At 39.7% G+C, this 12,465-nt stretch overlaps 1 protein-coding gene across 3 annotated transcripts in view; it reads left to right on the top strand.

Moving 5' to 3' along the window:
• The window catches only part of samd11 (sterile alpha motif domain containing 11), a 60,771-nt gene that overhangs the window by 14,599 nt on the left and 33,707 nt on the right, over positions 1–12,465 (top strand). For all 3 annotated transcript variants that reach the window (XM_054778006.1, XM_054778015.1, XM_054778000.1), the window contains exons 3-4: positions 861–1,036; positions 10,453–10,562. In XM_054778006.1, the coding sequence (XP_054633981.1) occupies positions 861–1,036; positions 10,453–10,562 (286 nt within the window). The remainder of the gene's footprint in view (positions 1–860; positions 1,037–10,452; positions 10,563–12,465) is intronic.

The following is a 12,465-nucleotide window of genomic DNA, read 5'->3' as shown; positions in this document are numbered from 1 at the left end:
ATTCTGTGTAAATATTTCTTGGTGGCTGGAATAGATTCATTGGATTTATATTATTTCTTATGGGAAAAATGTATTCAGTTTTCGCCCGTTTTGTTTTTCCTGACCTTTTAGAAAGGATTCATGATGAAAACCGAGGTTCCACTTCGTAATAACGAATGGCTGTTATGATTATGATGTTGGCTTGATGACTCAATAGCTTTTAGTTGCATAATAGTTTTTCAAATATCCACTCACCAGCGACAACATTAGATATACAGTACCTGCACAAGCTAATTAGATCTATTGCAAGGTCTGGACTGAAAAATATTGTTTAAACAAAGATAATAATGCTCAAATGCAATTATTATTATGTGTTCACATTTTATTATTAAATAGTAAGAAATTAGGTTATCATCTTGTTTGATGTTGCAGGTGTAGAACTGCATTGAGATAGATCATAACAGGTGTTTCTAGATGTTTCTATGTGTTACAATTGTTACAATTACGATTGTATGTATGATGCAGTGCAGTTGTACACTACTGTAAACTACAACTGCAGTAATTAACATATTGTTAAATGATTATCTCTATGATAGTGTCAATCAAAATGAAATATTATCTTTTGTAAAGGCTGAATTTTTTATGTGCCTCTTGTTTTGGATCTGAAAAAAATGTCCAGGTGTATTTCATGTTGTTAACAGTGAGTATAATCTGTGCTATATTAGATTCCTACAATAACAGAAAGAAGTCCAGTCAAAGGGAAGTTGTCTGTGTTGGATACGTAATCGTCAGCGAATCAAATTAAATCGTCCTATTACATTAAAGTCTTGACATGGTTGAAAAGCTGAATTCATTAAAGTGCTTTCTTCTCGGTCGTGCAGAACCGTGGTCGCCTGGCCGAGAAGCGCACCATCCCGCTGCCTCCCAACCGAGTGCCCAAGAAGGAGCTGGCCTCCATCTTCAGCAGTGATGACAGTGAAGGTAGTGAGCGTGCCAGTGGGGATCATAGCCACATCAAGCAGGAGGATGAGCTGCATTACAGTATAGTCAGAAAGAGGTAAGGCCATGTCATGTTTGATATGTAAATCTGGGACAAAGGGAAAACTTCAGTAATATAGTTATGGCTTGTTGTCATTGCTGTTGCACCCATTATGTCTCAGTATATGCGTCTTGATGTTATGTCGACTCACTGATGCATTTTTCACGCTGTTGAACGCTGCGCTTGGTGTGTGCTCATGCTATAATACATTAGTCAGCATGGCTATATGTCACTTTATTGCACTGTTGCACAGCAAAAGTGTGAAATATTTTGTGAAATGAGAATTGGAGCCTGTGCTCATCCTGACGGACATCTATTCTTGCAGACCAGTTGACAAGATTGAGGATCTGAGCACATACAGTGATTAATTAATACAAACAGAGTGAATTAGGCTACGATTAATGGAACAAGGGGTATGTGCTTCTTCAAAGCAAGTCTGCAGAAATGAAAAAAAAAAAAAAACAGACACACACAATCCTACAAGTGGTATGCATTATCTTAAATAGAATGAATTATGTTTTATTCATGATCATCCAACAGCATGAATCAGCAAATGGATGTGGACACAACTGTTGGATAATAATCACCTTCACACACACACACGCACACACACACACACTTAAGCACAGGCACTGCGAGGGTCACTGTGAGGTCATCTCATTGGGATGAGTCAAATGGGCTGTTGCTCTCTGATGGCATGTACTGCACTTAGTTGTTGTGGAGACCATAACTTAAAAAACGATCCATAACAAGACTTTGTGCACTTTACAATGAGCCTTTTGAGGACTTTAAAATAGACGTCACAGGAATTTGTGCCCAGTTGATGCGTGAATGAACACATTTGTTTGATTCTGAAAATTGATTATGGCCGAATGTAATGCAGAGGCCATTCATGTAATAACTTCACAACGTCGTCCCCAGCTGTATTATTAGCAGCTTGTGCAACCTCATTAGGGGAAGGGATGTTTTTCATGTCTTGAGACTTGCGTGTGACACAGCGGACAGCACACCAACTGTGACGCTTTAAATGGATCCACTAACCTCATTTAAGAGGGCTTCCCATCCCCCTGACACTTGCGCCGCTGGCGTGTTAAGATGATAATGAATTTAAAGAACACTTATGACTAATATGTCAGGCTTTTACCCTTTGAAAGGCGACGGACTCGCTGGAGCCACAGCTCCGGTCTGTCCTGGGCATCCGTCTCAGCCCCGCTTTATCCGCCCATGCAGGTCTGGACGAAAGGGATAATGGGATGTCCAATCACAGAAATGTGATTTCCATTGACCGCAGCTTCGTAAGTGAGTCGCAGAAGGGTCTTAACAAATTGGATTTGGCCAATGGATGTGAAAAATACAGGGCGCCTGTATATATGTGTGTGTGAGGGAGAGAGTGTGTGTATCAGCAGGGCTGGCGGCTGCTACGCGTTGCACACACTTGTATGTGACAACCTTCATCTAGATTGAGGCTGAATGTGTCAAGTATTTATCCAAAATATGGCATGGTAGCATAACCTTGGTCAACGTGATTGGTCGAATAAAGGACAGACTTTAGATTTACATTCTGGAGGTTTTTCACCTTGAGCTATGTTGTAATGGATAATAAAATAAAAATCGAATAGAAATCAAATAGAATAGAAGCTGTGGTTACCTTTGAAATGACTACTAAAGCATTGACACTTGAGAACACTGGTTAATAAAAAATCATAGCAATCCTCAGATAAGATGCAAAGGGGCTGTATAGCGATGAGATCTGAGCAGTCGGATGGAATGGTTGCTCAATGGCCAAATTGTTTGTTTCAGGTCATTTAGACTTTGATTAAAAAGTGCTGACTCAGAGTTTGGGTGATTACCCAGCAACCATCTCAGGAGCCCACTGATGTCTTCTGTGTAGCCTACTGGGACAAATATATATAGCCATACCCTGAACAAACCATTTGGCACTTAATCACCTTCAGTTATGAAAAATTGCATATTATGTTAGTGAATAAAGCAACAACTAGTAATAAACTAATTGTGGTGAACCAAATATTGAGGCTATGCAGCATATTTAAATGAACAGTTGAGTGAGAGTTGCCATCCATAGCGAGAGATGTATGTGAGCAGATCTTTTCCTCGACTGCAGGAGTATGCTTATCACCAAATCTTAGAAATAACCGACACAGGAACAGTATTTCTAATACAGGGTCAGGCAAAATGATCTGACGCATTTGTAGGTTAAATAAAAGGCAAATAAAGTAAAGAAACAAGAAAGTGTTTTTATTTTCGAAAAGTACATATAATGCCATTCTGTTTCATTATGTTTTAAAAATTAAATCAGTCAAATGGGATCCATTATTGTCCACACACTCAATGCAGATCCAGTTGCTCTGAAGTTGGTAACCCATAACAAGATGGTGTTTGGAGCTGGTACGGGATCATGTCTACCAAGATTGAAGTGCAAACGGAACGCTCGTTGTGTTGCAGTTACAGATTCGTTTGTTTTGATAAACGTTTCCACAATGAAAGCGCGATGCTCACCAGTCCAATTCATGGCAGCAATTGAAAAAGAAATGAAAAACAATGGCATTATAAAGAAACAAAGCAAAATGGCATTATATGAAAAAAATGGCATTATATGTACTTTTCGAAAATAAAAACACTTTTTTGTTTCTTTACTTTATTTGCCTTTTATTTAACCTACAAATGTGTCAGATCATTTTGCCTGACCCTGTATATTCAACATTTTGTCTTCTATTCTATTGAACAACTGCGTCATTACCTTCTTTCAGGAAGGGGTCATGGACTGGAAATGTCTTTCTTCCCAGTGTTAATTAGTGAGCCTCACAGGGGTTTATGGTTTTCTGGAAGAGCTTTTTGTTTGAAGCCAATCCTGCATTATTTACACTTGTTTTCCATGGCAAAACTGTGTAAAAGAGTGTTGACTGCAACTCGTTGTTTTTGTGATTTGATGGCAGTGTCATGTTCTTCATTGCCAGCTTTATAAACAATTCCATTGTCCTGAGAATATAAAAATTAGTACTACAATGTATAAAAAAGTCTGACAGTGGCAATGGATCACCTGTAATGTTGATGACAATATTCCCATCGTAATGACCTGCTGTGCCCATAGAGGAACAGCAAGAAGAAACGTGAATATGACAGACATTTATTTTTATCTACATTTATTTACACTTTTGCTGGCTTGGCCTCTGGTTCTGTGCTGCCATTCATTTAGTTATCCGTTTATTTATTGGTTTATTTGACAGAGACATTTCTACAACTGCACCAGAATTTGCCAAAAGGCTATTTTTCATTCATTGCCCCTGGACATACCAGCCCAAAACACAGACAGTTGGACATGTTCCCTCTCTTTCCACCAACCTGTTGTCTATAGACACACAGTATATGCTAAATGTTGCATAGTGCTCTATAGTGTGTTCATATATTCTGGAGAAGGATGCACCTCCAGTAAATCACCAAAAACACCACGTTACCCCACTCTCGACTTGCTTCTCTCTCCTTTCTTGCTCTCTCTCTTTCTCCTCCACCTTCACATCCCTGCAGTCCTTCTGTCAGCACTTTGCCAGTGGCGGTGTGAGACGTGGCGTCAGGGTGCCTTAGCCGCCAGCTCCTGCCAGCTCACACGGTGACCTCCAGCATTGCCACCTCAGAATCTGCACGCCAAGGCCTCAGCGGGGCACCGTTGGGTGTTTATACTGAGTCCTTTCCTGTTGTCTGGACTGTTCTGAATAGTAGCTTCCTGCTGGAAGGGGAAAGGGAGCACAATCTTTTTCTAACAAAAAAAAACAACACTTTTGAACACATCCCAAACTTTACTCTTTATTTCCCCTGAAAACTCGGCACCAGTGGTACCAAAAATCATACACCGGGAGCAACTTTGAAATAGTGGAATCCTTAAGGACAACAATTCGGAATTCAACCAAAATTTTCAGGGAAAATACACCTCTAAAGTCTCACAAACCTGAACTGTCCTCCTCTGACACACAAGAGATATCTCACAAGACCTAAGTTCTGGGAGCATAAAAAAAGTCAATATATGTGCTGCTTTTGCTTTTACTTTTGTTTTTTTTATGGCTTCTTTGCAACACCTATTCCAAAAAAGGATGAGCCTCAGCGATGGTTCATTTAAAACGTTATTTAGAACCATGGTGTCCAGAGTCTAGTCCCGAGGCCATTTGAGGCCCGCAGATAGATTTTTTTATTGGTTCGTAGAATATTTTTCTTAAAATAATATTACATCAGAATATTACAAAGGATGATTAGATGATTAAATATTGAAAGGTTACAAGAAAACAGCTGCTTGGTATGTTAAAAATGTTGGTATGTTGCATTTAGATATTCAAGAATAATTTTAAGAAAATTACAGATTAAAAGACATAGCAGTCCATAATCTACGATTTTAATAGCTTTCATTTGCCTAACAACAAAATCACATTAGTCAGGAATTACTGTACAAACCAGGGGTCTCCAACCTTTTTTCTTGTGAGAGCTACTTTTACAAAATTAAAATAACCAAAATGGCCAAGAGCTACTCATTTTTGTAACATTTCCAGTAAATTCCGGTGTATAAACCCAGTACATTTAGAGGAAAAAAACACATTTGTACATATGTAAGCCGTACTGGACTATAAGCCGCACATGTCCACATCATAAAATGGCATGTTGTGGTGCGCACAAGTCCAGACAGCTCTTTATTTGACAGGAGCCAATCATGAGCTATGAGAAAACTCACAACGAGCTTGTCAGCCCATTGGAAATTGCAGAAGGTCATTACTCAAAAAAGTTACTTTGGGCTACTTTGAGGAATCTAAAATATAACACATATTTGGAGTTATTTCATACTTTTTTGTAGAAGTACATAATTCCACATGTGTTCATTCATAGTTTTGATGCCTTAGGTGAGGCCTGTATTGGTCTGTATTGTACCTTTACATCATGACAAATGAGCACAAAATAGCATAAAGACGATGGCCACACTGTTTGAGTGGCGATCCGCTTGGTAAATAAAGTAGTACACAATTTAAATATCGCTAGTCACAAATAAAAGACAAATAGTTGACATATCGAATAGTGATGGAAGTTGGAGACCCCTGCAACCTGGACACTGAATGTATTTATTATATTATTGTTATTTACATTATTATTTTATATTATTGTTATTTACATTATTATTTATTTATTATATTTATTTGTATTGTTTTATTCTGTAAATTGTGTTATCTGGAACTAAAAAATAAATTATTGCACAATTTATTTCCCATGTGTTCGTATTACTACAAAACGTACATCAAATTAAATTCAGGGTTGTGTCAAATAATGCGATAATAAACAAATGAAGGCAAAAAGAGGCAATCCACCAAAAAGTTTATTTTTTAATAATTACCTATTTGCTAGGGGCCCTTGGAATTGTCTAACTGGCGCCGCTAGCCAATACCACATACAGTAAATAAATTGAAAAATCTCTAGTTGAACTGTGTGAACGGTGTCGGTGTCGGCAGATCTCACTCATGGATGGTCGGTATCGGAATCGGCAGCATAAAACCTTGATCGGCGCATCCCTATATCTCATATTATTAACCGAAAACCTGACTGAAAACCAGGTTCACGGCTGACCCCTAGTACAAACTGTAGATTAAATAACATTAAAAAGTAATCGATTAAATGATTTTACAAAAATAAATCAATTATTAAAAAATAAAATCGGAGAAAAATAATTTCTTGGTTTATATAGAATTTGGTTCATCATGTTAATTAATATTTTGTATTCATTTTAAATTGAGATTAAATAACTTGAAAAGTATCTGTACTTTTTGTTATTAAATTATTTATTTATTTATTTGTTTATTTTTTTGGGCCGCACGGTGGTCTAGTGGTTAGCATGTTAGCCACACAGTCACAGTCTGGAGATTGGGAAATATGTGCCCTGCGATTGGCTGATGACCAGTCCAGGGTGTACCCTGCCTGTCGCCCGATGTCAGCTGGGATAGGCTCCAGCTGGGATAGGCTCCCCGGCGACCCTAAAGAGGAGAAGCGGTATAGAAAATGGATGGATATTTTATTTTTAGTTTAAAAAATTATAATTCAGAAAAATGTATTGATCTATTTTTATTTGTTGTCAGCTATATTTAAATCCGTAACATATCTTGATTTGGAGCGGATTGGTGTTAGCGTGTTGTAACATGTTATAAACACAAATGTGAAGAACATCAACGTGGCCCCTGCATCTTTTCATTTTTCTAAATGGGGTCCTTGATGGAAAAAGTTTGGACACCCCGGATTTAGAGGGAAGGGGATTTTCAAAAGTTGTGAAAAAAGTAATCTTCAGCACGTTGGCATGCAAAAGAGACCAACCACGATTTTCCCCAAAAACGTTGAAACTACGTATAGTGTGGACGTGGTTATAGAGTTTTGTGATGTGTACAGTATACAGTATACGGACTTTGAGTATACAGCCATTAATCACCCCGGTGTCTGGGTCAGTGTGTCTCTCCTGTGGTTCAGGATGAAAGGACAGAGTTGGCCAGTTCGGGGATGAGCTCCGGATGAAATGACGGCTCGTGTCCTTCTTAGCGACCACTAATAATAATACCCCCACACGCCATCCTTACCAGACTCCCGTCCTTCCTATCTCGGGCTTTAGCAGATCCCGTGGGAGCGCTGACTCAGGTGACTGGGTTTTAAACTCCAGCTGCCTCTTCGTCTGCAGCGCTCGAGAGTGACCTTGTCTCCACCCACTGAAGAGAAAAAGGAGGGGAGGGCAGAGGTGGGTGGGGACTGGCCTCGGCCCCTCATTAGGTGGGACAACTCAGGAAAAGAACGCTAATTACCCCGCTGACAATGTCCTTGCCATTCATGGCTTAGAGCGAACGGCTAGCTATGGGGTAATAACCCTTTAACCTCTCTGAGAAGTTCACGATAGTATTAACGTGATCACTTTGAGTGATGGACTGCGGGCGGCGTTTCAACGCAGCTATCTGATTGATGGGCTTGGCTCCCAGAAGAGTGTTAGACGTGTTTTTTTGGCTTATCTTGTTGACATGATATGACTCAAAGCACATTTGAAAAACATCTCTTCCGCATCTCATTTTCAATGTGAAGAAAGTCCTTGCTCTCCCAGACACGGACGGCTTCTAATTTTAACGTTAACATCCCAAACAGAAGTCTATAATTAGTGCAAAGCGTTTGCAGTTTGCCGGCCAATCAAGTGTCTTCTTGCTTAGGTGACCGTCTGACTGTTTTCTGAGTCATTGCCTCTGTGTCACTGAAAAATGACCATCGAGGCCAGCATTAGGTCCTCGACGCTCGCCTTCATCTTTTCTGTTAGCGTGTGGAGAGCATCCTGGCGGCCCGCAGCCTGACATTACGGCGGCAGCCTGTAATCATGAGGCTGTAAAAACCCAAATTCAGCAGCCGCAAACAGTGTGGCATCGTCATAGCGGTGGCAGCTAAGCACCATTCACCGCTTCTGTCCCATAAACTGCTGCTTTTCCGAGTCATAGCAGACCCCCTTCAGAGATTGTTCTGCTTTCAATCAAGGCATGAGCTTATATGTGACATTTACAGATGCTCATTGAAATCAAAATTATAATACAAAAAAGCCCTTTTTTCAGCTTTATTTGAGTAATAACGCGAGACAATAATGAATTTATAAACTTTAACTTTGTTTTCGGAATGTCAGCTTAGAAAAGTCAAGCCTGCGCTGCCACAAGCTGTTTGCCATTAAGTGTGACTACATTTCCACTACACGGCTCCTACACTCCCCCTGAATGCTAAGCGGCTATTTCCCATCATTATGGCATTTAATGCGATCAGGATGGTAATCAGATTGCAAATGAAATACCCCCATGACACAGTTGTGTGGGTCTGCTGGCGAGGAAAGAGGTAATTGGTGGGGAATTGGGCCGTTCCAGCCAACTTTGAAAGGTAACACCCCCCCCCTCCTTTTTTTGCTTCCCTCTGTGGGTTTTGATTTTAAAGTAAGCATAAGAAATAATGAACTTTTTCTGCACCAGAGCGCCCCCTACAGCTGTGAAATCATTGTGTGATCATCTGCAAAGTTTTAGCAAGTACTGCACACAACTATGAACAGTAACATGATATCGGAGGTGTCCTGGCTGGGCCACTATCCATCCATCCATGCTCTGTGCCGCTTACCCTCATTAGGGTTGCGGGTATGCTGGAGCCTATCCTAGCTGACTTTGCGCGGCAGGCGGGGCTGGTCGCCAGCCAATCACAGGGCACATATAGACAATCATTCACACTCACATTCATACCTATGGACAATTTAGAGTCGCCAATTAACCTAACATGCATGTTTTTGGAATGTGGGAGGAAATCGGAGTACCCGGAAGAAACTGACGCACGCACGGGGAGAACATGCAAACTCCACACAGAGATGCCCAACGGAGATTCGAACGAAGATCTTCCCGATCTCCTGACTGTGAAGCCAACATGCTAACCAATCGGCTCTGGCTGGTCCGCTAGTATTATAGAAAAAGAGTTAAAGTGGTGAGCCTCCCCCAGCTGAAGTTAGCTTAGCAGGTTTTTTATTTATTTTTCTCAAGCCACCGCACCTCCCTTGAAGCCTTGTGCCCCCTCCCACGGGAGACCTGCCTCACACCATTATAGATCATTAAAGTAGACGATGCAACGTCATAACTCTACTTATTGTAAGCCATTATTGTTCATCAACAAATGAATTCATGCTTATATTTTCAGGTAAGATTATTTGTTTTCAAGATATGCTTGTGCATTTTAAAGTGGCAAATACGTTATTGTTCCAACTTGTCATACAGACATAATATAATTAACAGTGTACCTCAAACAGCAAAACTAATCATTTACAACTGTGCAGTGTATTTTCTGTGCATTACATGAAAAACATGATTTGCTAATCACCCTGTTTCACCATTCTTTCTGAGTTGCGTTTGAACTAATGATAATATGTGTGCAATATTCAATTTTCCGTTCAAACAAATAGAATGAGGGTCTGATCTAAGAATCACCATAATCGGGTTTTAAGCTGTTAAACTACTTATGAGTTGTGAATATGTTGGGTAATGCATCTTAGTATGGAAGATGAGTGGGGATGAGACTCAAAAGTGCTGGATGCAGTAGTCTGTCAGAGTGTATTACACACCTCAGAGCTATGATCTGGCCGACGACAACACAGCCACTTGTAGCTGCTGAGTTTGTGTTTTGGGGGACAGTGCTACGGCCTGAATGGAGCCTTTCTCTTGTAAGTAGGGTGTGACAAGAGTTTATTACAAAGTGGTTTGGACTTTGGGATTTATGTTTTCTTGGAGGTGTTTAATAGTTTATTTCTCCTCTCTCTCTCGCTCTCTCTTTCTCTCTCTCTCTCTCTCTCTCTCGTGTGTGTGTGTGTGTGTGTGTGTGTGTGTGTGTGTGTGTGTGTGTGTGTGCGTGTATGTCAGTCGTGACAGTGACCTCTCTACAATCATCTCCAACCTGCACCACAGCAGACAACCTGGCATGCCTGAGGGTCAGTCAGCTTCCGACCACAACCACAGTACAGGACACACAGGTAGGACCTCCACGGATGCTGTATATATTGTATATATTGAATGTGTGTGTGCATGCGTGTGTGTGTGTGTGTGCGCGTGTGTGTGTGTGCGTGCGTGTGACCAGTCTTGTACCTCTCATTCCCTACTACAAATGTGAGCATTCCTTCATACTTTTGTTTGACTAATTTGTGCGTTTTTTAAACGTACTGTAAGCTTATTATTCCTTTCCTGAAGGTTGATCTCCTGTTTGTTACATAATGGTCTTCCTCCATCCTGTGCATCACTCCAGGATTTGTTTTTTGGGGTTAAAACCCCTGTTTTAAATTACCTCTGAATAAATAGCTTTGTTTGCTATAAATCCAGTGAGCAGAGGAACCATAGGGTGCGATAAGCTAAGAGCTTTTCTTGCAGCTTACAGACAGAACACAGACAGCATTTAATCACAGCTATTTGTCAAGTAGTCTGCGTGAGGATATTGTGCAGCCATTAAAGACATATGGCCAAGTAACAGTCCTGCTAATCAGCTATTATTGTGCTGTATTGGACTGTATTATGTCACTGTGGTCTAACAATGACGTGTGTGTGCTGCGTGTCGACCGAATGAAAAAAAACAACACATCATTTTTCATTCATTGTTAGGTATGCAGCACACACCGTCGTTATTGCGCAACCGATGGCCTGGTTCACTCTCAAAACTCCTGTTAATCGTAGAGCTTTCCATCTTGCACAGCTAATTGTTGGGATGTTTTTTTTCATCTTGAAATCACTTTTATATAAACTATATGTTTAGATTAGGGTTCTAATAACCGCAGTCATGTCTTTTTGTGCACTCAGAATAAAATAAAAGTTCATCGCCAAGAATGTGTGCAAACACGAGCAGGGATTTTGATGGCGCACATAAAGAAGCACAGAGTAAAATAAAAAGCAACAAGCAACAATTATTATTTATGTATTTATATTATATTGTTAGCTTTTTAAATCAATATTTTTACAAGGATTATTCAATAATAATTGTATAATTAGACATTTTATAGTAATTATTGATCAGTCAGTAATGATGGTAAAAATATTATTTCAAAACAAAATTAGGCTGTTCAATTTATTATTGGTTTATAAGTAATTATTTCTTATTCCATTATATTTTATTTTTCCAGTTTCTAAAAGATCACTCCATGAAATATTGGAATGGAAATGAAAAAAATCTAATTGATTATTAATGAATCTAAATAAAATTTTAAAAATACCAGCTTAAATCAACTGAACAACTTATGGCAATGTCTTACATCCGAAATAAAATAAATAGCAGGAAGTAAAAACAACCAAGCATAATATTCAGATTATTCTAAACAGTTCTGAGGATCCCCCCCAAAAGTACTAAGCCAGAGATAAACATACAAACATGCTATTAGTGCTACAATAGGTTGGCAAATGAAGTCATTTGAATGTGGCTTTCTTAAAACATGACCATGCAGATTAAAGAAGGATTGCAATCCCACAACACCATAGGCAAAAAACAACATGTACAACCCTGGGCCTATACAGTAGTTTAAAGGAAAACTGCACATTTTCTGGAATTTTGCCCATCATCCACAATCCTTATGTGAAACATGAGCACACGTCCTTCCCTTTTCTGTGCGTTCTACAGGGAGAAAAACGGTTAGCATGAGGGAGCTAACAATGTACATCATGGGACACACCTATTTCCACAATAAAGCCCTCTAAAAAACCGCCAACAGCGTTTTATATACATGCTGTGACCATGCACTAACAGGTACATTCGTGATAACATGCAATACTTTGCCGTATTTTGATCATTTTAAACATTATTGGAATTTCCTTCCTGGGCGCATTGATTTCACATCTAGTGATACATACTAGCATGTCAAGCGCATGTCTGTTTGCTACTACTAATCATGGCAGACC

The sequence above is a fragment of the Dunckerocampus dactyliophorus genome, chromosome 1 (genome assembly GCF_027744805.1).
Source record: "Dunckerocampus dactyliophorus isolate RoL2022-P2 chromosome 1, RoL_Ddac_1.1, whole genome shotgun sequence".
Classification (NCBI taxonomy): domain Eukaryota; kingdom Metazoa; phylum Chordata; class Actinopteri; order Syngnathiformes; family Syngnathidae; genus Dunckerocampus; species Dunckerocampus dactyliophorus.
The sequence above is the reverse complement of the archived record's forward strand: the minus strand, read 5'-3'. Positions and strand labels throughout refer to the sequence as shown.